General features: G+C 39.2%; 1 protein-coding gene across 5 annotated transcripts in view; it reads left to right on the forward strand.

Annotated features, from left to right (window-relative positions):
- Positions 1-5,089: 5,089 nt before the first annotated feature.
- Positions 5,090-21,072, forward strand: part of FXR1 (FMR1 autosomal homolog 1) — a 60,440-nt gene continuing 44,457 nt past the window's right edge. For 2 of the 5 annotated variants that reach the window (XM_040480849.1, XM_040480850.1), the window contains exon 1: positions 5,099-5,286. In XM_040480849.1, the coding sequence (XP_040336783.1) occupies positions 5,236-5,286 (51 nt within the window). In that variant the 5' untranslated portion in view covers positions 5,099-5,235. Of the gene's footprint in view, positions 5,287-21,072 lie in introns of all 5 variants that reach the window. The other 3 variants (XM_040480848.1, XM_040480852.1, XM_040480851.1) reach the window with 3 other exon arrangements.

A 21,072-nucleotide genomic window follows, 5' to 3' on the forward strand; every position in this document is an offset into this window, starting at 1 on the left:
AGTGCTGCTATAAACATGGGGGTGCATGTGTCCCATTGAAACAGCACACCTGTATCCCTTGGATAAATGCCTAGTAGTGCAATTGCTGAGTCATAGGGTAGTTCTATTTTTAGTTCTTTGAGGAAGCTCCATACTGTTTTCCAGAGTGGATGCACCAGCATGCATTTCCAGAGCATCTAACTCTTGATTTTGGGTCAGGTCATGATCTCATGGTTTGTGAGGTCAAGCCCTAGTCAGGTTCTGAGCTGACAGGATGGAGCCTGCTGGGGATTCTCTCTCTCCATCCCTCCCCAGCTCTCTCTCTCTCTTTCTCAAAAATAAGTAAATAAACATTTAAAAAATAATAAAGCTATTTATTTATTTATTTATTTTAGTAATCTCTACACCAACGTGGGGCTTGAACTCATGATCCTAAGATCATGAGTTGCTTGCTCTTCTGACTGAGCCATCCAGGTACCCGTATTTCACAGTTTCTAAATCTTTGTTTCTTTCTTCCTTTCTTGAGAAAGGAAAATTCACAGTCTCAAATTAGTTGGGTTAAAATTATTTTCCAGTGCAGTACCTTGAGAAGATTTAAAATGAATATAGCATGTTTCCGTAACACATTTCATTAATACAACTCAAACTAAATATAGTGCCAAAAACTTGATCAAAACTTAAATTCTTAGTGTTTCAGTAGCTGTGTACATACAAAGTCTCATTGGGTGCATACTTAATTCTGTTTTGTAAATGGTTATTTAGGGGCACCTGGGTGGCTCAGTCATTTGAGTGTCCAACTTCAGCTCAGGTTGTTATCTCATGGTTTGTGAGTTTGAGCCCTGCGATGGGGTTGCTGCTGTTAGCCTGTCAGCACAGAGCCCACTTTGGATCCTCTGTCCTCTTCTTTGGCCCTTCCCAGCTCATGTTCTCTCTCTCAAAATAAATAAACCATTAAAAAAAAAATTTTAATGGTTTACTTGTTTATTTTGAGAGAGAGAGAGAATGAGAATGGGTGGAGGGAGCCAAGGGGAGGGACAGAGAGAGAAGAGGGAGAGAATCCCAAACAGGCTCCATACTGTTAGCTCAGAGCCTGACCAGGGCTTGACCTCACGAACCATGAGATCATGACCTGAGCTGAAATCAGGATTTGAATGCTTAACCAACTGAGCCACCCAGGCACCCCAATTCTATTTTTTTTATGTTTATTTATTTCTGAGGGGGAGGAGAGGTAGAGAGAGAGGGAGACAGTTTTTGGTTTTAATTTTTTAAAATGTTTATTTCTGAGAGAGAGAGAGAGAGAGAGAGAGCGAGCGAGCGAGCATGGCCAGGGTAGGTTGCTGCCTGTGTTCTCTAGGATTTTGATGGTTTCGTATCTCACATGTAGGTCTTTCATCCATATTGAATCTATTTTGGTGTATGGTGTAAGAAAGTGGTCCAGGTTCATTCTTCTGCATGGTGCTGCCCAGTTTACCCAACAGCATTTGTTGAAGAGACTGTGTTTTTTCCATGGGATATTCTTTCCTGCCTTGTCAAAGATTAGTTGACCATATAGTTGTGGGTCCATTTCTGGGTTTTCTATTCTGTTCCATTGATCTATATGTCTGTTTTTGTGCCTATACCATACTGTCTTAATTACTACAGCTTTGTAATATAGCTTGAAATCCAGAATTGTGGTGCCTCCAGTTTGTTTTTTTTTCTCTTTCAGGATTGTTTTGACTATTTGGGGCTTTTGCAGTTCCATACTAATTTATAATTTTTTTTTTAATTTTTTTTTCAACGTTTATTTATTTTTTTTGGGACAGAGAGAGACAGAGCATGAACAGGGGAGGGGCAGAGAGAGAGGGAGACACAGAATCGGAAACAGGCTCCAGGCTCTGAGCCATCAGCCCAGAGCCTGACGCGGGGCTCGAACTCACGGACTGCGAGATCGTGACCTGGCTGAAGTCGGACGCTTAACCGACTGCGCCACCCAGGCGCCCCAATATAATTTTTAAAATTAGAAATGGTACTACTTGCCAATGTAGAGACTTTGGAAAACAGAAAACAGGAAGAAAATTGATCATTTATGATGCTACTGCTTTAAGATAACCAATGTTAATATTTTGGTAGAAGTCTTTACAATGTATTTTCTTTACAATTTTCTGTACAAAATTGATTCCACATGATATTTAACAATCTTCTTTTTATTAGTATATTATAAACATTTTCTCATATTAATAAATATTACTCTAAAACTTCATCTCTAATGGCCACAGAGGAGTCCATGGTATAATGCTTGAAAAATGGAAATATTTTTGTGAGAATCAAGTGATTTGCTCATTCCAAAAGATCCAGATATGCAAAAAATACAACAATTATAAAATTTATGGCTACCATAAGTTTCCCCTGTGGAAATATACACTAATAATAAACACACACAATATTTTAAATGTGATTATGCATGTTGCCTTTCTTTTCCTTTAATGATTTTTTTTACTTTTACTTTTTTCCAGTTTTATTGAGATATAATTGACATTCTTTCCTTTTCATGACAAACGTCTAAGATGATGAAAATAGATCTATTCAAAATTCTAAACTTTGTGTAATATTTCATTATGAATATAATAAACAGGGTCACTGATGGGGATTTGGAAATGGAAAAGGGAGGACTTCAATCCTAGTCTGCTACTTAGAACTTGTGTGATCTTAGATAAATGTCTTTGCTGTGAATCTCAATTGCTTAATGGAAATCATAGGTCTACCTAGCAGGAGTAGTAAAGTGTTAGTGGCAACGGGTCGGGGGTGGGGGCAAACACATGTTTTTAGCATGCAAGTCCTGAAGAGGACCAACTTTTATTCTTCAAAGTTCAGATAATATGGAATGCTTTAGTTTGTCTCCAAATGGAATTTTTGCAGCCCTACCCAAAGTCATTCACACTGAGAAGTAGAAGAAAACAGTGCATAGTTCTCCAGAGTAAATTACATCTAAAGACCAGGTAAGAATGACCAGAAGAAGCTACCATAATGCACATTCCAGACTCCTAGAGCTAGACATCTCAACACCAAGACCCCCTGGCTCCAAGGAATGACACCTGCTTACTCTGAGAGGAGATGTAGATCAGAACTCCATTCTCAACAGGACATGTAGATCAGAACTCCATTCTCAATAACCCCTCCAGCACTCTCTCCCCAAACAAAGATGGGACTCCCTCCTTTCCTTTCTGAGTTTCCTGGATACTCACTCTGTCAATTGCTCTCTCTATATCTTCAGTAAACTACTCTCACGTCCTGCTGGCTTACATTTGATTTCCATCCTATGTCAAGTCAAGGACCCTTTTGGCTGGTCCTGTGGGACCCCCTCGGGGTCCTTCAACCTGGCCTGCTGGTATCAATATGATCAGCAATTTCAATTCTACATATATTAATGAATACATACATCTATACAATAACTTGTACAGGAATCTTCATTGCAACATTTTTTCCTAATAGACAAAACAATGTAAACAACTCAAATGTCTATCAAAGGATGGATGAATTAATAAAATGATGTTGTATATCCATACAATGGTATACTTGACAGTAAAAAGGAATGAATAGTGATACATGGATGCTACAACATGGATGCAACTTGAAAACACTATATAGGCTAACTGAAAGAACTCAGTCATAAAAGACCATGTACTATATGATTCCATTTATACAAAACGTCTAGATTAAGAAAATCTATAGACAGAAAGTTAGAGATTGCATAGTGTCTGGGACTTGTGTGAAATAGGGGGGTGATTGCCTACAGGTACAGAGATTCTTTTTGGAGGGATGAAAATGCTGTAAAATGGATTGTGGTGATAATTGCACAACTCTGTGAATGTACTAAAATCCATTGAATGGGACACTGTAAGTGGATGAAAGGTATGGTATGTGAATTATATCTCAGTAAAGCTGTTGGAATAAAAAGCAAACTAGGGCATTGTAATTTGAAGGATCATAATAGGATGATATTAAAAAGTGTTGGGCAGATGAAGCCCTTAATAAATGGTGGCCATTACCCATTGATGAATTCAGTTTAATTACAGTGTCCTCACCATAATGAACATTGTAAAAAGGTCATTTTGTACAGTGCAAACAATACTGAACACTTATATATTGTTTTCCTTCTGAACATTTGGAGATGTAGATGCGCCGATGAAAGGTAATGTACATTTAAGACCCCCTGTCCTAGAAAGGCTGGGCCCATGGGCGTTTCTTTGAGAATACAGTGTCAGCAAAGCACCCTTTTTAAAGAATTTTTTTCTGTCAGAATGCTAATAAGACACACACATAAAAGAGTCCTAATATTTTTTCCAGCGGCCTTGCTAGGGGAAAATTTTTTAGTATGGTTAAAATAGATACTCAAAATATCTCCGTCATAATGCTTGGTAGAAAGCCATACAAGATGATTCTGCTTTGATCCTTTTCGTGGAAGTTTGCAGGATTTGCGGAAGGGGAAAACACGGTCTCCCGCTCAGAACTAAGTTTCTCCGCCTACTTATAACAATGGGTACTAACCTAAACTCTGCTGCAGGTTGTACACACTTCTGACCCAAAACTAACAGCTTTAGCTTGACATTTAAGCATTTGAAACGTTAACAGGTGGAGGGAGGATTCAGGCGAACTGTCAGGAGGTGTGGAACTGCGGAATTTGAGTCAAGGGAGGGCCATCCGACTTAAATAAAAACGAGTGAGGTGAAAGAATTCGGAGAACATAGGTACATTTTTATGCTCCCTGCTCAGCCCAAAAGTTGTGCCAGTGGACAATTGGAGCCCCCAAAGTTGCCCTTCCGTAGGTGAGGAAGCTACTCCAGGGCTACCAGCACTTGCAAGAAGTTTAGGGCAGAATGCCCGAGCCCCAAGGAAAGCAGATGCTGGGGCAGGCGGCGTCAGGGAAGCTCACGCCTGGGTAGCTGGAGGCACCCACTGGCCGGAGCGGGCAAGCCGCGGGCACTGGAGGGCGGGGACATAGGGGCGGGTCAGCAAAGGTCGGGCGATTGTGTCGGGAGGCGAACGGGGGCGTGGGCGGCGGCGGGCGGAGCCCAGGACGAGTGATGTAAGAAAGGGAGGGTTTCTCACTGGGAGAGTCGGGGTCGTTGCTGTGAGACCCCAGGGGTGTGGGGCGGGGGATCCCAGTCCCCGCCGTGTTTTCCCCGCCCCTCCCCCCGCCTCCTTTACGCCCCTCCCCCCTCCTCCCCTCTGGTTGGAAAGTTTCTAGAATCTCTTCCCAGCGGCCTTTGCGGTTCCAACATGGCGGAGCTGACGGTGGAGGTTCGTGGCTCCAACGGGGCTTTCTACAAGGTACCGACCCTTTTGCCGCTTTGTCGGGTGTTGTGGGGGTTAAGTCAGGTTTGGGAGAATGCTGGTGGTCCTGGAGAGTGAGCTTTGGGGTCGAAAAGGACGGCCAGGCCGAAGCCCGAGGCTCCTGGTTTCCTCGCTTCTCCCCCCTCCACCCGCGGTTTAACGGTCTCGGGGGCCCGGGCTCCGTTATGTTTTGAAACAACACGTCGGACACCTCTTGTGTTTTTCTACTTATGGACCTTCTTCTTGGATGCTAGTGCAGTCCTTGGCGGGCCGGTGAAGAGAAGCCCAGTCGCTGCTCGGCGGCGGGGAGCTTCCCGGGAGTAGGCCTGAGCGCCGGGAGGTTGGGGAGTCGTGAAAGGAGGTGGTGGGATTGTGTGGTCACAGCAGCTCCCCCGCCCCTCGGACTGAGCCGAGCGGGAGCGCGTCGGCCCGCTGCTCCGACCCCTCCCCACCCCTTTGAGGGGGGGGGTGCGTCGCGGAATCTTAAGAATTTACCTTTGTTTTAGGGTTTTGGGCTAATAAACTTTAGTGTCTGATTGGGAAGCGGGTACCGAATTGAGGGTTAGGATCGAAGGGAAAACAGGAAAACCTTGTAATGTGGCGGGTTGAAATATTTTTGCGGCCTGGGAATTTGGGCGGCGCCTTAGCCCCTCTATTACGGAAGAAAAGGTTAGAGTTATAGGCTTTAAAGCAAGATTTAAAAAATGAAATCGATAAGGGAGACGGGTGGGGAGGTGACTAGTTTCTTTATATTGCCCAGTGTTTTTGGAAAGAAGTGTTGATTTTTTTTTCTTCCCCACGAGGTTTTTTGTTTGTTTGCACTGGGAGATGCATTATTACGGGATCGGGCTGGAAAACAGAAGAGGAATTCGAGAGTAGAGGAATTTAGTGGGGGCTTCCAGTGCAGGGGTCACATAACTGAAAATGAAATCCTTACAATTTAGTTTTGCCAATATAAAGGTCCCTTGTCCCGATTCTTTCTCCCAAAGTATACCACCACAGTGTTTCGAGATCAATACAAAATCTCCCCAGCTGTTGTCTGTCAGTCAATCTCACTAAGCCAGGATCTCAAATGTTTGAGAGTCCTGGCTATTTTTATGAAGGGCCTTCTCCTAAAACAGGAGTATTGTGCGTACGCAGAATGCATTCTCCCAGGGTTTCATTTCGGCGTACCTTTCATCCCACAGGATTATGTTTTACTTGATGGTCGTAATTTCCTATTTCAGCGTTGTTTTCCTTTTGTAGTTTACTGATAAGCTGTGTGGATTTGGTTTAACTGTCACGTGGTAATAGCATGGTGGGGAATCGCAGTTGGCGTCTAAAGGATCTCCCTAAGCTTTTTACAAGTTTAAGTAGCCTTAGGTGGTCAACATGAAGTGGAAACTGACTGCCTGGTGGAAAGGAGTCTTTTTGCTTGACTAGATGTATTAGCAGTTAAGATTTAAAACTTAATTTAAGACCCAAGTGAAATTTGAGTAGATATTTCATTGACTTCTGTTATTGAAATCTAGTGGTTGCCTTCTCAGACCCTAGATACAATACAGTTGTGACACAGTGCACAAAGAATGGGCTTGCCATATTTCTGTTAAGGGTAGGTAAGGTTCATCGTTTTTTGCACCCCCCCCCCCCCCCCCGCCCGGAAAAGTTTCAGATTCCTACTCTTTGGTGATACAATTGTGTAATGGAGGTATACTTTTCTTTCCTCTTGGCAAATTGAAAAATAGAAAAAAGATTTTTTGTCTTAAATCATTTCGCAGCATGTAGATGGTAGAACATTTCTTGTTTAGCCAAAGTATTGTGTTGGTTGCTAAATAAACTGTTTTTCATTTCTTATTTTTATTTTGTAAGATTCATTATGTAAGGTCATCAGTTTACTAAAACTTTAAAGATTGTTTTTTACAGTTTTGAGTTTTTCATAGTTTTTTAAAAATTAAATTCACAATATTCCCATTTTGGAACTCTAAAGTATTGTGGATTCTTACTCATACTCTACAAATCTACTTGATTCTACTTAGACTTTGAGTCCATTACTTATTTTTATTTCATAAATAAAGGTGGTTCTTTTGCAGAGGTTGGGAAAGATCCTAGCCACATTGTACCAAAATAATTGCACTTGAACATACAGAATTTTATGTCCTGTCGTAATCCACTTGTACTTTGTGGAAACTGAGATCTTTAGAACTCTGAAAAGAGTGGGAATGGTGAAGTGGAAGGAGCCCTGGATTTGAAGTTAAATAGATGGGAATTCTAGGTCTCTACTTCAGTTTACCATTATCTGCCAGTGGACTCTTGAATAAATCTTGAGTCCGTTTTCTTTTGTGTAAAATGAAGGGTCTGAAGTAGTTCAGATTCCCAATTTTTTTAATCCACAGAATTGCCTACTTGGGGAAAAATTGATTTATGGCAGAAGCAATTTAGTATTTTTAAGTATATGAGTTTTTAGGCTAATTTGCATGTGGTAAAATTCACCTATTCTGGTACACAATTACATGAGCTTTGGTAAAATGTTGTGTAACCACCATCAACATTGAAGAGAAAGAAGAGTTCCACTGTGCCCCCCAGTCTTCCTTATGCCTCTTTGTAATCATCCTGTCTTCTCACCCTCAGATCCAAGGGGGTTTTCCTGTCCTCATAGTTTTGCCTTTTCCAGAATGTCCTATAAATAGATTCATACACTATGCTGATTAGTATTTTGAGTCTGGTTTCTTATATTTAGCATAGCAGCAGTTTAATTTTAAGTAAAATTTCTTAATTTAAACAATAATAGTGGTCAGTGAGGGCATTTTGTTTTTTTTTTTTTTAATTTTCTTTTTTCAACGTTTTTTATTTTATTTTTGGGACAGAGAGAGACAGAGCATGAACGGGGGAGGGGCAGAGAGAGAGGGAGACACAGAATCAGAAACAGGCTCCAGGCTCCGAGCCATCAGCCCAGAGCCTGACGCGGGGCTCGAACTCACGGACCGCGAGATCGTGACCTGGCTGAAGTCGGACGCTTAACCGACTGCGCCACCCAGGCGCCCCCAGTGAGGGCATTTTGAAAACAAAAGTTGCCTTGGGATAACAACTGTTAACATTTTAGTTTATTGTTTCATAGTGTTGTTTTTTTTCTTTTTCAATGTGCAGGTGATTCTGATTTTCCTCCTTTTTTTTCCCTTGCCCCCATATACACACACAGCTGTAAATGTTGTAAATCTCAGTAGAAGAACTTCAGAGTCCTGGGTTTAGTAGCCAGTGTCACCATTCCTTGAGGCAGTGTTCTGTAGACCTTTATTAAAAAATTTTTGGTGGAACTGAAACTGCATTTTACAAGTTAATTGGAATCCGTGAAAAGCTGAAGATGTGACCTAAAATTAGGATCGTTTTTTTCTTCGGTAAAAACCCCAAAAAACAAAACACGTAATATGTTTGCATCTTGCCTTTTTTTTTTTTTTAAGCAAGTGGATCTATAGTTGTTAAAGAGATAAAAATCTTGATACATTAATGGGAGATATGTTAATTAAGTACCTGATAGGGGATATAATTTTATATAAAAATTTGTGTTTATAGCCTTTTCTACCTAGAGTGAGACATCTTAGGGTTTATACTACTGGCCATTTAAGGAGCTTTTCTAAAAAAATATTTAAGATAGAATTTACATTTTATGATTGTTAGCGTATTTATAGAGTTGTGTAAACCTTATCACAACCTTACTTTAGAACATTTCCATTACCATCCAAAAAAAAAATCTTATGCCCATTTGGAGTCATTAAAATGCTTTTTAACTGATTTATTATATAAATGGGCTTTGTAATTGCATTGCAACTTGCATAGCCATGGGCAGAATATCATTTAAATGGAAGTTGAAAGTAACCCCTCAATTCCTAGCTGATGTAAAGGAAAGTTTCCATGGTGTTCCAAGCAAATATGTAATCTCTAAGATGGCTGAATGAAATTTCAGGCCTTCTTTGTAAAAGAATTACTTTCAGAGCTCTACGATTTCTGCTTTTACTAATTGACTCCAAATTTCATTTTGTTTTTTAATTGTAAGTTTATTTATTTTGAGAGCGGTGGGGAGGGGCAGAAGAGAGGGAGAGAGAGAATCCCAAGCAGGCTCCCCACTGTCAGCACTGAGCCTGATGCAGGGCCCGAACTCGTGATCCTCGAGATATGACCTGAGCCAAAACCAAGAGTCAGTCGCTCAACGGACTGAGCCACCCAGGGATTCCTTGACTACAAATTTCAAAGCAATGCAGTGTTTCCAAAATTTCCCATTACTTTACCTTAATATTAAAATGAAGTTTGAGAGAGTAAATTAGGCAATAGGTTTATTAACATTAATAAATGTTGTAAAACCTATAGAACTTTACTAACGGAGTTTTCTGGGAGTGTACTGATCTTTCAAAGTTAGTTTAGCATATTGATTTCTTTGTGCAGATTAATAATTTGGGAAAAGATGGTGGCTACTTTTTTTTTCTTTTTTTTTTTCTTTTTTTTTGAAATTCATTTATATTTGGGGGAGAGAGCGCATCCCAAGCAAGCTCTGTGCTGACAGCACAGAGCCCTGTTTGGGGCTCAGTCTCACAAACTGAGATCATGACTTGAGTTGAAGTCAATCAAGAGTCACATGCTAACCCACTGAGCCACTCAGGCTTCCTGGTGGCTGATTAATATTAGGGAAACTGTGTTAAATTAAAACCCTACATTTCCAGATATTTTAAAGATTTTTAGTTGTACCTTTTTTTAATTACTAAATTTAATACATGTAAAAATGGGGTATCTACACAGATGTGGAAATTCCAAAGATTGTCCTAGTTGTTTTCAATGTTTTAAAATGTCTTTTTAGGGCCGCCTGGGTGGCTCAGTTGGTTTAAGTGTCCGACTTCGGCTCAGGTCATGATCTTACGGTCTGTGGGTTCGAGCCCCGCATTGGGCTCTGTGCTGACAGCTCAGAGCCTGGAGCCTGTTTCAGATTCTGTGTCTCCCTCTCTCTCTGACCCTCCCCCATTCATGCTCTGTCTCTCCCTGTCTCATAGATAAACGTTAAAAAAAAAAATGTCTTTTTATTAAAACGTAAAAGAACTAAGATTTAACTGGAAAGGCCACTTAATTTTTAAAAATTAAACTTAAATGCTGTCTGTAAAGTTTTGATAAAAGCAGTATGTAGGGGTGCCTTGGTGGCTCAGCTGGTTAAGTGGCTGACTCTTGATTTCAGCTCAGGTCATGATCTCCCTGTTGTGAGTTTGAGCCCTGAGTGGAGCTCTGCTTGGACAGCGCAGAGTCGGCTTGGGATTCTTTCCCTTTCTCTCTCTTCCTGTGTGTCTCTCCCTCCCTTCCTCCCTCTCTCTCTCTCTCTCAAAAATAAACATAAAAAAAGTAGCATGTAAGTATAAAAAAACCTGAAAACAGAAAAGCAAAAAATGAAAAAATTTTATCTACCTAGAGATAAATCATCAAGGCCTTGGCTTTATGTATTAAGAGAAAACCTATTCTTTTCCATGTTTTCATGCACCTGTACATTTTCTGTAACATCAGATTCTTGTGTGGGTTATTTTAAATAATAGTTTAGTATAAGTGCCTGTTATTTGCTGGATAGTCTATGAAGCTTATAGGTATTTTCTGATTTTTTTTTTTTTTTTTTGTCTCATAGGCTCCATGAGGCATGTGTTTTTATTCCCATTTTATATATTAGGAAACTGACAATAACCCATAACTTTGTCCAAGACTACACTGTAGCCGAAAAGAGATTTAAATCTAGGGCTTCTCACTTCCGGTGCCTAGTTTAGTGTGATATTAGAGGATCTTCAAAGGAAATCTCAGGGTAGTGAGCTTATAATGTATTTTAATTAGACAAGGCAGACACTTGATAATTCGAGAAGTGAGGTTTTACCACAGTGTTAAGGATGTAGCAAACTAGCTTTTTAAAATTTTTACGTTTTTTATTTTAGAGTGTGTGTGCATGGATGGGGGGGAGGGGGCAGAAAGGGAGAGAGAACATCCCAAGCAGGCTCCATGGAGCTCAGCTTGGAGCCCCACGTGGAGTTTGATCCCACGACCCCAGGACATAAGATCTGAGCCCAAATCAAGAGTCAGATATTCAACCAACTGAGCCACCCATGTGGCTCATTTTAAAAAAATTTTACTATTTTTTTTTAAGCAGTCTTTACACCTATTGTTGGGCTCAAACTCCTGATCCTGAGATCACCATGCTCTTCTGATGGAGCCAGCCAGGTGTCCCAAACTAGCTTTTTTTTTTTTTTTTTTAAGTTTATCTTGAGATCTCAGAGTGTGCCAGCGCACGAGTGAGGGAGGGGCAGGGGGGTTGAGAGAGAATCCCAAGTAGGCTCCACACTGTCAGTGTGGAGCCTGATGAGCTTGAACTCACAAACCTTGAGATAGTGACCTGGGCTGAAGTCAGAGACCACCCAGGTGTGCCCCCCCCCCCCATTTTTTAAATGTATGTTTATTTTGAGAGAAAGAACTCCAGTGGGGGAAGGGCGGGGGAGGGGGGGCTGGGTAGAAAGAACCTCAAGCAGCCTCCACACTGCCAGTGCAGAGCTCAGTGTGGGGCTAGATCTCTTCACCAACCGGGAGCTTGTGACCTGAGCCTAAGTCAAGAGTTGGATGCTTAACCTACTGAGCCACCCAGGAGCTGCCCTCTTTTTTTAAATAGTGAGAAGAGCAATATTTGTTCCATGAGTGACTCCACTTCTTGTACTAGGTGGTTGTAAGACCTTTTTTCTTTCTTTCATCTGCAGTATTAGGCAGTTAGATTTAACAGTTTATCAAGTGGTCTCTGCTAGGTTCATTTAGGTCTCATTTAGCTCCTGACAAAGCTACTGTTTATTGGCACTCAGGCTATCCATCAGACTGCACAGGTACTTTTCATGAACTTATTTCATTTAGTCTTCTCAATCACAGTGAAGGGGAGATAATGTTATCAACACCTGAGGAAATGAGACCACGTGAACCCAGGTCCATAAAATTAATAGACTGATTCATGGTTCCCACTGGTCTTTCAGACTTCATTAAAGTGTGATTTTTAAAAATACACATAATTTTATCACACATTAAAAAAACCCAAATTGTAACATTAAAAAACCCCAGAATTTACTATGGATGCTAATTTCTACAAGTTTGCTGTGCTACAGTACACAAGTTAATAAATTAGAAACATTCACCATCAGGAGCTTTAAAAATCTAACTGTAGTAGCCCTTCAAAAAGCTACAACCTGCATTTTAAAAAATATTTTCTCTACAAAGAATGTTATCAGCTGTATAACAATCTGTACAGCTTTTATTGAGCTGCACTTGAGTTCACATTCTTAGAACAGTCGGCTGAGTACACGCCCACTCTACACACATCATTACAGGATAGCCAGTTATTCTTTTTTTTTCCTCTTCATCTTCATTTTCTTTCTCTTCATCTTCTTTGAGCCTGTTGGCCTGCCAGGGCCTTTCTTTTCTGCCTCAAAGTGTGATTTTTTTAAAAGTACAAATATATAGCTTAAGAAACTATCATTAATTAGATACAGTTACTAACAAGCTATTAATACATATTAATACAGTTGGAGTCCGGAACTAATTGAGAGGATTCCTGGAGAAATGATTTGATCTGTGCCTTCACATTACAAAAATTTCTTTCCAATATGATAGCCATAAGCCACAGGGCTGAAGTATGTTAGTGCGAATTGAGATGTGCTTTAATTGTAAAATCTATATTGAATTTCAAAGAGTTAGTATGAAAAAAAGGTAGGACATCACAATTTTAGAATCTTGATTACATGTTAAAATAGTATTTTGGATATATTGGGGTAAATTTGAAGTTAATTTTGCCCGTTTTTTTTTTTTTTTTAACTTTAGTATGGTTACTAGAATCTTTAGATATTTGCCTCAGATTATAATTTATGCTAGACAGTTATGATTTAAATATACTTTCCTCTCCTGGCTTTACATTATTCCTTGTATGAAGTATCTTGGGAAATATTTGAAATGCTTCCTATGTGCATATAAAGTTGACCTTTTAACAACATGGGTTTGAACTGTGTGTGTCCACTTACATATGTAAATATTTTTGTTGTGATTTTCTTAACATTTTTCTCTAGCTTTACTGTAACAAGAGTATATATAACATATAAAACGTGTTACTAGACTAATTGGTAAGGCTTCTGGTCAGTAGTAGTCTATTAGTATTAAGTTTGGGGGAATCAGATAATACACATGGTGGGTACCCCTATCTCTTGGTTGTTCAAGGGCCAACTGCATGAAACTTACTATTCACATTTTCTTATTCACATTCAAATTTTCTTATGACGTGGCACCTCTGGGTAATCTGGCCACATAGTGTTGAATATTAAAAGGCTTTAGAACATTCTTTGGTGGATGTTTAGGCAATAATAAGAGATTTTTGATAGCCCTGTTAAATTTCCTAGTACCAAGTCTTAAATACCTTGAGCAAAACAAAATGAAGCAACACAAAGGGTTGCTTTGTTGATCTGAATGTGTATATTTAAATGTACAAGTCTTAGGGGTCTGAATGTGTATATTTAAATGTACAATTCTTTGGGGCGCCTGGGTGGCTCAGTAGGTTAAGCCTCCAACTTCAGCTCAGGTCATGAACTCATGGTTCGTGGGTTCAAGCCCCACCTCTGGCTCTGTTCTGATAGCTCAGAACCTGGAGCCTGCTTCAGATTTTTTGTCTCCCTCCTTCTCTGTCCCTCCCCTGCTTGCACTCTCTCTCTCTGTCTCAGAAATAAATAAACATTAAGAAAATTTTTTAAAAATGTAGAATTATTTTATTTGTCCTTATATTAAAAGATGCTGAAAGCTGTGGCAAAATTTGGCCAACATTAAATCTCAGTTAATTATCAGTTGTTTTAACTTGTCTCCTTTAAGCCCCAGCATTTTTTGCTTAGCCTTTTTGGGAGAATGAGTAGCAGTCTTCCCCAGTAATAATTTATGAAGTTTGTAGTTATTGTTGGCAGAAGCACATGCATTCCTTGTGATCTCTTCAGGGTCAAGAATTTCTCTCAGGCTTCTGTATCTCCACCTTTCTTAACATTAGCTAATTAATAATAGTAAAACTTTTCTTCTTTCTTTCCCGTTTTGTAACCTTTTGCTTTTATAGTTTTTCAGGTGGTAGGATATTTTCAAGTCTTAAATTTTCCAGTGACTTGAGAATGTGTATTTAGTACACAGTAGACCTTCCTTATGTGTTTGTTGAATGAACAAGTGATTCAGTCATTCTTGGCTTCAAGACATTCTTTGATTTGTTTTTAAACTTAGGCAATATAATAGCATATACACAAAATTGACTTCATCATTTCTGATTTTGATTCATTCAACTTAAAATTTTTTGGTGGGGTGGAGGCATCTGGTTAGCTTTGAAGAGCATGCAATTCTTGTTATCAGGGTCTTGAGTTAAAGCCCCATGTTGGGTGTAGAGATTACTTGAATATTAAACTTTTTTTTTTTTAACGTTTATTTATTTTTGAGACCGAGAGAGACAGAGCATGAACGGGGGAGGGGCAGAGAGAGAGGGAAACAGAATCGGAAGCAGGCTCCAGGCTCTGAGCCATTAGCCCAGAGCCCGACGCGGGGCTCGAACTCACGGACTGCGAGATCATGACCCGGGCCGAAGTCGGACGCTCAACCGACTGAGCCATCCAGGCGCCCCGAATATTAAACTTTTTTAAGGCTTACATATTGATCCTTGTTGAGTTCTGATGTTATCACTGAATTTTATGGATACATAGAACTATAGGGAACTTCAACTCTTTGCAACTGGAAAGGTCACAATAGTTTTGGGTGGTCCTGTGGAACCAGTAAGTGATTCCATTTTCTTTTCTTTTTTTCTTTTTTTTTTTTCATTTATTTATTTTTTGAGAGACCTAGAGAGACAGAGCCCAAGTTGGGGAGGGGCAGAGAGAGGAGACACAGAATCCGATGCAGGCTGCAGGCTCTGAGCTGTCAGCACAGAGCCCGGTGCTGGACTCGAACTCACAAATCATGAGATCGTGACCTGAGCCGAAGTCAGATGCTTAACTGAGCCACCCAGGTGCCTCAAGTAATTCCATTTTCAAGGAGAACTGTTGGGTATTATAAATTTGTGAAATTAACAATCCAAGAACATTGTGGTATATAAGCATTAGTAGGTATTTATGCATCCTTAGGAAATTCTCATATTGTCATTTTTTAAAATTTATTTTTTTTAAGATTTATTTTTTTTAGTTTTTTTTTTTTAATGTTTATTTTTGAGAGAGGGAGACAGAGCATGAATAGAGGATGGGCAGATAGAGAGGGAGACACAGAATCCAAAGCAGGCTCCAGGCTCCAAGCTGTCAGCACAGAACCCAACACGGGGCTCGAACTCAGAAACCACGAGATTGCAACCTGAGCCAAAGTCATTGAGCCACCCAGGTGCCTCATCGTCATTTTCTTTCTTTCTTTTTTTTTTTATTCAGAACTCTTAAGTGCTCAATACTAAGGAATGCTGGAGGTTTACCTGAAATAATTTTTTCCATGGTAAAATTTACCGCATTATCCAATAATTTAACCTATAACGTATTTAGTAAATTTGCAGACTTTTATCTGTGGAACATGTGTCCATTGATTTGAAATGATGTCCATTTCTAGATTTAGTTATGTAGGTTTAAAAAAAACACAAACATTTTTTTTATGTTTAATTTTGAGAGAGAGAGAGTGAGAGCCGGGGAGGGGCAGAGAGAGAGGGAGACACAATCTGAAGCAGGCTCCAGGCTCTCAGCTGTCAGCACAGAGCCTGATGTGGGGCTTGAACCCTCGAACTGTGAGGTTATGACCTGAGCTGAAGTCGGGCACTTAACCAAATGAGTCACCCCGGCGCCCCTTCAAAAAAATACTGTTTGAAGTTAAATTTGATTGCAGTATCAGTCTTGAATGGTTGTGCCTGATACTGGAATCAAATTACAATTCAGATCTTTTAGGTGTTGTAAGCATCAAACTAGTTTGTTAATTAGAATGCAGAATTGAGATCTCTAGAGATGGAAAAATTAAAAAGGTGTATAAATGTGCTGTATGGAAAAAGTGCTGGTTGACAGTGTTTTAAGATATGTTTCAACTCTTTAAAGAATATTTATACATATGTATACATGTACATATACATATGTATAATTATACACCCATTCATTAAGTATTCATGAACTTGCTTTAAGTTTTTTTCCTTGCTTCCATTTGCCACTTAATCTCCTCTCATTCACACTCCATTTTAGGTAGCATAACCGGAGCGTATCGTACTAGATTTTTCTCTACTCCTATAATGGTGCATAGATAAATAAATATCCATACACGAATGTAGGTTTTTTTGTTTTTGTTTTTGTTTTTGTTTTTTAGTATTGCTCTATGTAAGGATGATAATCTATTTTGGCTGTTTTCACTTGGAGTGTAATTTATTTTTAAATGGTCATATAATGTTCCATGGCAAGAATTATGAAATCCAGCCATTCCCCAGTTAATAGACACTCACTTTGTTCTCACATTTTTGCTACTCCACATGTTCCCATTGGATAAGTTTCAAAGAATGGGATAGCTTGGTGGAAGAGAGCTTTTTTAACTTTAATAAATGTTAACATTACTTGCCACAGGGCTTGACCCTTTGTATTTCCTCCTTCAGTAAATGTAAATGCTTTTCATTACATCCTTGCCAGAAAATTGGTTCTATAATCTTTAATTTTGGCCAGTCTCTGCTGGACCTAAAGGATTATCATATCGGAACTTTGATTTGCAGATTTCTGTGTGAGAATTTTAATGTTTTGTTGGCCATTTGGATCTGCTTTTCTGTAAATTGTTCGATGTTTGCCCATATTCCTGTTGTGCCTTTTGTCACTTTTTGAGATCTCTTAGGATTCATTTATTGTTAAGAGTGTCCCCTTCTCATTTAATTCTTGTTGACTTTTTGGTATCTCTGGGTTGTAGAGAAGTTTTATGTTTTACATACTGAACTATTTTTTTCCTCGACAGAAACCAGAGTTTCTAGTCCTGGCTAAACACAGCCTGTGTCATGTTTATACATATAATTTCCTAAATTCTTTTGTGGTGTTTTCATTTATTTTGTCTTAATTATAAGACTTATGTTTGAATATTCATAGGCAAATGTGTTATTACCATGTATTAAAAAATCATCTGTTGTTTTAAAGGTTTTTTGTTTTGTTTTTGCATGTGTGGGAATTATGAGGAAGATGTCCAGCATCCAGGAGAGCTGGGTCTCATTCAGGGTTGATAGAACATCCTGAGAATTACTGCAGAAAGTCTTCTGGAGTGCTCTGGGAAGACTGTAAAGAGTCCTTGAAGGAGGATGTGTGACATGTTTTTGGCAAAAATGCAGCCACCTAGGAGTCTTATCCTTACCTTACTGTCCTGGGCCCTCTTGTTTTACCAATCACATAGTAAGTAGTGTATCTGCGACCCAGTCTTTAACAGCAAAAGCACTGGGGGCACCTGGCTGGCTCAGTTGGAAGAGCATAGGACTCTTGGTCTTAGGGTCGTGAGTTCAGGTCCCATGTTGGGTGTAGAGATTACTTAGAAATAAAAAAATCTTAAAAAAACAAACCCAAAACAGTGAAACCATTGCACTCTAGTCTTTTTAGCAAGAATGTTTTCCCCCTTCCTTAATGAGGTCCTTTTATATCTGTTACCTGAATATATAGTCCAGAAACATAAAATGTTTAAATGTGAACTATTATATTACTTGACATAAAAGCACTGGGAGGAAGGTTTTTAGATGGTATTTTTTTAGGGAGAGGAGTAGTTTTAAGTACTTCTGGCACACCTTTGAGTGCGTGGGAATACCTTGATTTAAGAAGCTTTGATTCCTTCAGCTTACAAATTGAGACATAAAAAATTACTTAGGCAATGATGATGACCTGTATTTGGGAACCTATTATCTAAGTCAGTTATAATCTGATAGAGTTTCTCATCTGAATTATATAGAAGCACTATTTTCTTTAATTTTTCCGAGGTTAGTGCATAGCTTGTACCATTCTAGATGCATGGGAGAGAAGTTCATCACTCATGGTAATGCTTAGTGAATGGATTGTATGTATTCTCTTAATACCCTGGTTGAGAAATACTGTGTGCTATATTCAGTTGCCTTATTTTTACCCCTGTAGAATGGATCATAACATGTAGAGTGCAGAGCAGGACAAGAGATGATTCTGATTGTTGACATGTTGGTTTGAGGTAGGAGAGTGAGCTAGCAGCAGAGATGACCTGTACAGTTGAAATTGGGGTTTAGAGTCCAAGGAATAGGTTACTTTTTCTGTACACAGATTTGGTAAGTTCGTGGGAGATATGTACAATTTCATTGTATCTAAAGTGGTATCAGTTCTAAGTGGCATTAAGAAATATTGCCAATTAATCTTAGTGGATGTTGATGTTTATTGAAAGATTATTTATTAAAGTTTATTTATTTTGAGAGAGTGGGGGAGAGGCAGAGAATTCCAAGCAGGCTCTGCGCTGTCAGTGTAGAGCCCTGTGCATGGCTTGAACTCATGAAGCGTGAGATCATGAACTGAGCCGAAATCAAGAGTTGGGGACACTTAACTGAGCCACCAGGCACCCCTTTATTTATTTTTCAGTATTTTATTTTTTAAGTAATCTCTGCACTCAACGTGGAGCTCAAATTTACAACCCCAAAAGAGTTGCATGCTCAAGACTGAGTGGGCCAGGGGCTCCTGAAGGTTTCTTCAACATTTGAATGCATAAAATGGAAGGAGTAAGCAAATTAAATTGGTTAAAGTATCTTCACATTCAGGTGGTTGTGTTTCTACTTACAGTATCTTCCTCAGTGCCAAAGAGAGCATTGATGTTGCAAGCATAAATTAAAAAGAACTCTTCTGTATTAACTCCAGGATTTTCTTGCAAGAATTTTCGTCCACTCTGTAAGTTTTGGTGCTGGTGTTTTCTTGATTTTATCAGAAGGTGTCAACAGAACTACCTTCTGGTAAGAAACCTTTATCCTTGCTTTTGTTGGTTTGCTGAATGAAATGCCAAGAGGTTGCAGTCAAGTGCCACATAAAATTGCAGGCAAACCGAGTTTGAGGGTGTTCAGTGACATTTATATCCTGGCTGCCATGTGGCTATCTGCTGTTCTCTTAAGATGCCATCAATTTTAAGATGTATCCTGATTTCAGAGAGATTAAATTAGAAGTGAAGAGCTAGGAAGGTAGACTGGGGCCAGAGAATCAGTAAATAAGTAGGTAATTGATCGAGGGATAACAAGTGATCATCAAATCCATGGGGGTAGTTTTTGGGGGTGGTGGTGGCAGAGGAAGACCTGAGGTGAATTTTTATATGTTGTCAACTTTTCCTTTCTCATGGGTTTTGTTTTCATAATTCTATTTATGCACAGCAGTAACTTTTACTGATGTAGCTGGGGAAATGGAGAGTTAGCACAGAGGAAACAAAGGATCTAAGAAACTGAGCCCAGTGCCTTTAATATATAATTTTTTAATCCACTTAATTTTTAGAAATACAGTATTTTGTCACAAATTTGCTTATAATTAAGCCATCAGCTGTGATGTTTTAACACATTGGAAAAGGCATCCAGAAATATAGAATTAAAAAAATTTTTTTTTAATTTTGGGAGAGCCCCAGTGGGGGGCACAGAGACAGGAGCCAGAGGATCTAAAGCGGGCTCTGTGCTAACAGGCTGACAGTAACGAACCTGATGTGGAGCCATCCAGTTGCCCCTAGAAGATGAGTTTTTAAATTCAGCATTTACAGCCTCCTATGGAGTGAATTTGGGGGCTGTGTGCATGTGGTTTCAGCTTCCCTTTTGCGGAAATGAAGGATCTGGAAGGGCTATAAAAGAAAAATACATTTTTTTTTTTTTAGGTAAACTTTACGCCCAACTCAAGGTTCCAAGGTCCAGGTGTGCTCTACTACTGAGCCAGTTAGGCGCCCTGGTAGAAATTTTATCTTCAGGATTATTAGTTAACTTTTCCACAGACAGGGTCCCTGATTCATCTGTCCTGATATTTGACTATATTTATAATCTCATTCTTCCCATTCCTGAAGTAATTCATACCATGTTTTTTTCTGTTTAATCAGTAGGATTCACCCCCTACACCCTCCCATGACTACCTTCATCAAGTTGAAAACTGTTTTTCAGCTGTAGTGTTTTCTGCCTTTTAGGTAGATAATTCTGTGCACCTTGTTCTTTCCGCAGACAATTTAAGCTCTCGCCTCAAAATTGCTAAATACATTATGCAAATATTTAAAAAAATGAGGTTACTGTTTATATTCTGATAAGGAAGGATCTGCAAGATAGAAAGGAGAAAAGGGAAGTTCATAGGAATTGACAGTAAACATAAGATTTTAAAGAGGATTTGTATATTATTGAAATTACAACTTTTTCTGTGATTACCCCTTCATGTAGTTCATACCCATTGTTACTTTTGCTTATTAGCTTTGTTCAGCTTTTAGCTCACTTGACACTTATAAATTGGGAATTTAACTCTGCTGTGTTCCATCCTCTTCTACTCTTTTCATGTGATGATTGTTTACCTATTTTAGCTTTTAGGTATTGTAAACTTGTCAAACTTTTTGTGGCTTTTGGGTTTTGTTCATTTGGTTAGAAAGGCCTTCCTTACTCTGAAGTTAAAAGTAACTTGTGGTTTGGGATCTTTATTGATTTAAAACACTTTGAGTCTTTCATCCATTAATTCTATTTTTGGTGAAAACATCAATTTCATTTTTTTTCCAATAATTATCCAGGTGTCCCAGTACTATTTAAAAACAATCCATTCCTCCCTCTATTTGTAATTTCCT

Source organism: Herpailurus yagouaroundi, unplaced genomic scaffold (assembly GCF_014898765.1).
Source record: "Herpailurus yagouaroundi ecotype Mexico unplaced genomic scaffold, PumYag 159, whole genome shotgun sequence".
In the NCBI taxonomy this organism is placed as follows: domain Eukaryota; kingdom Metazoa; phylum Chordata; class Mammalia; order Carnivora; family Felidae; genus Herpailurus; species Herpailurus yagouaroundi.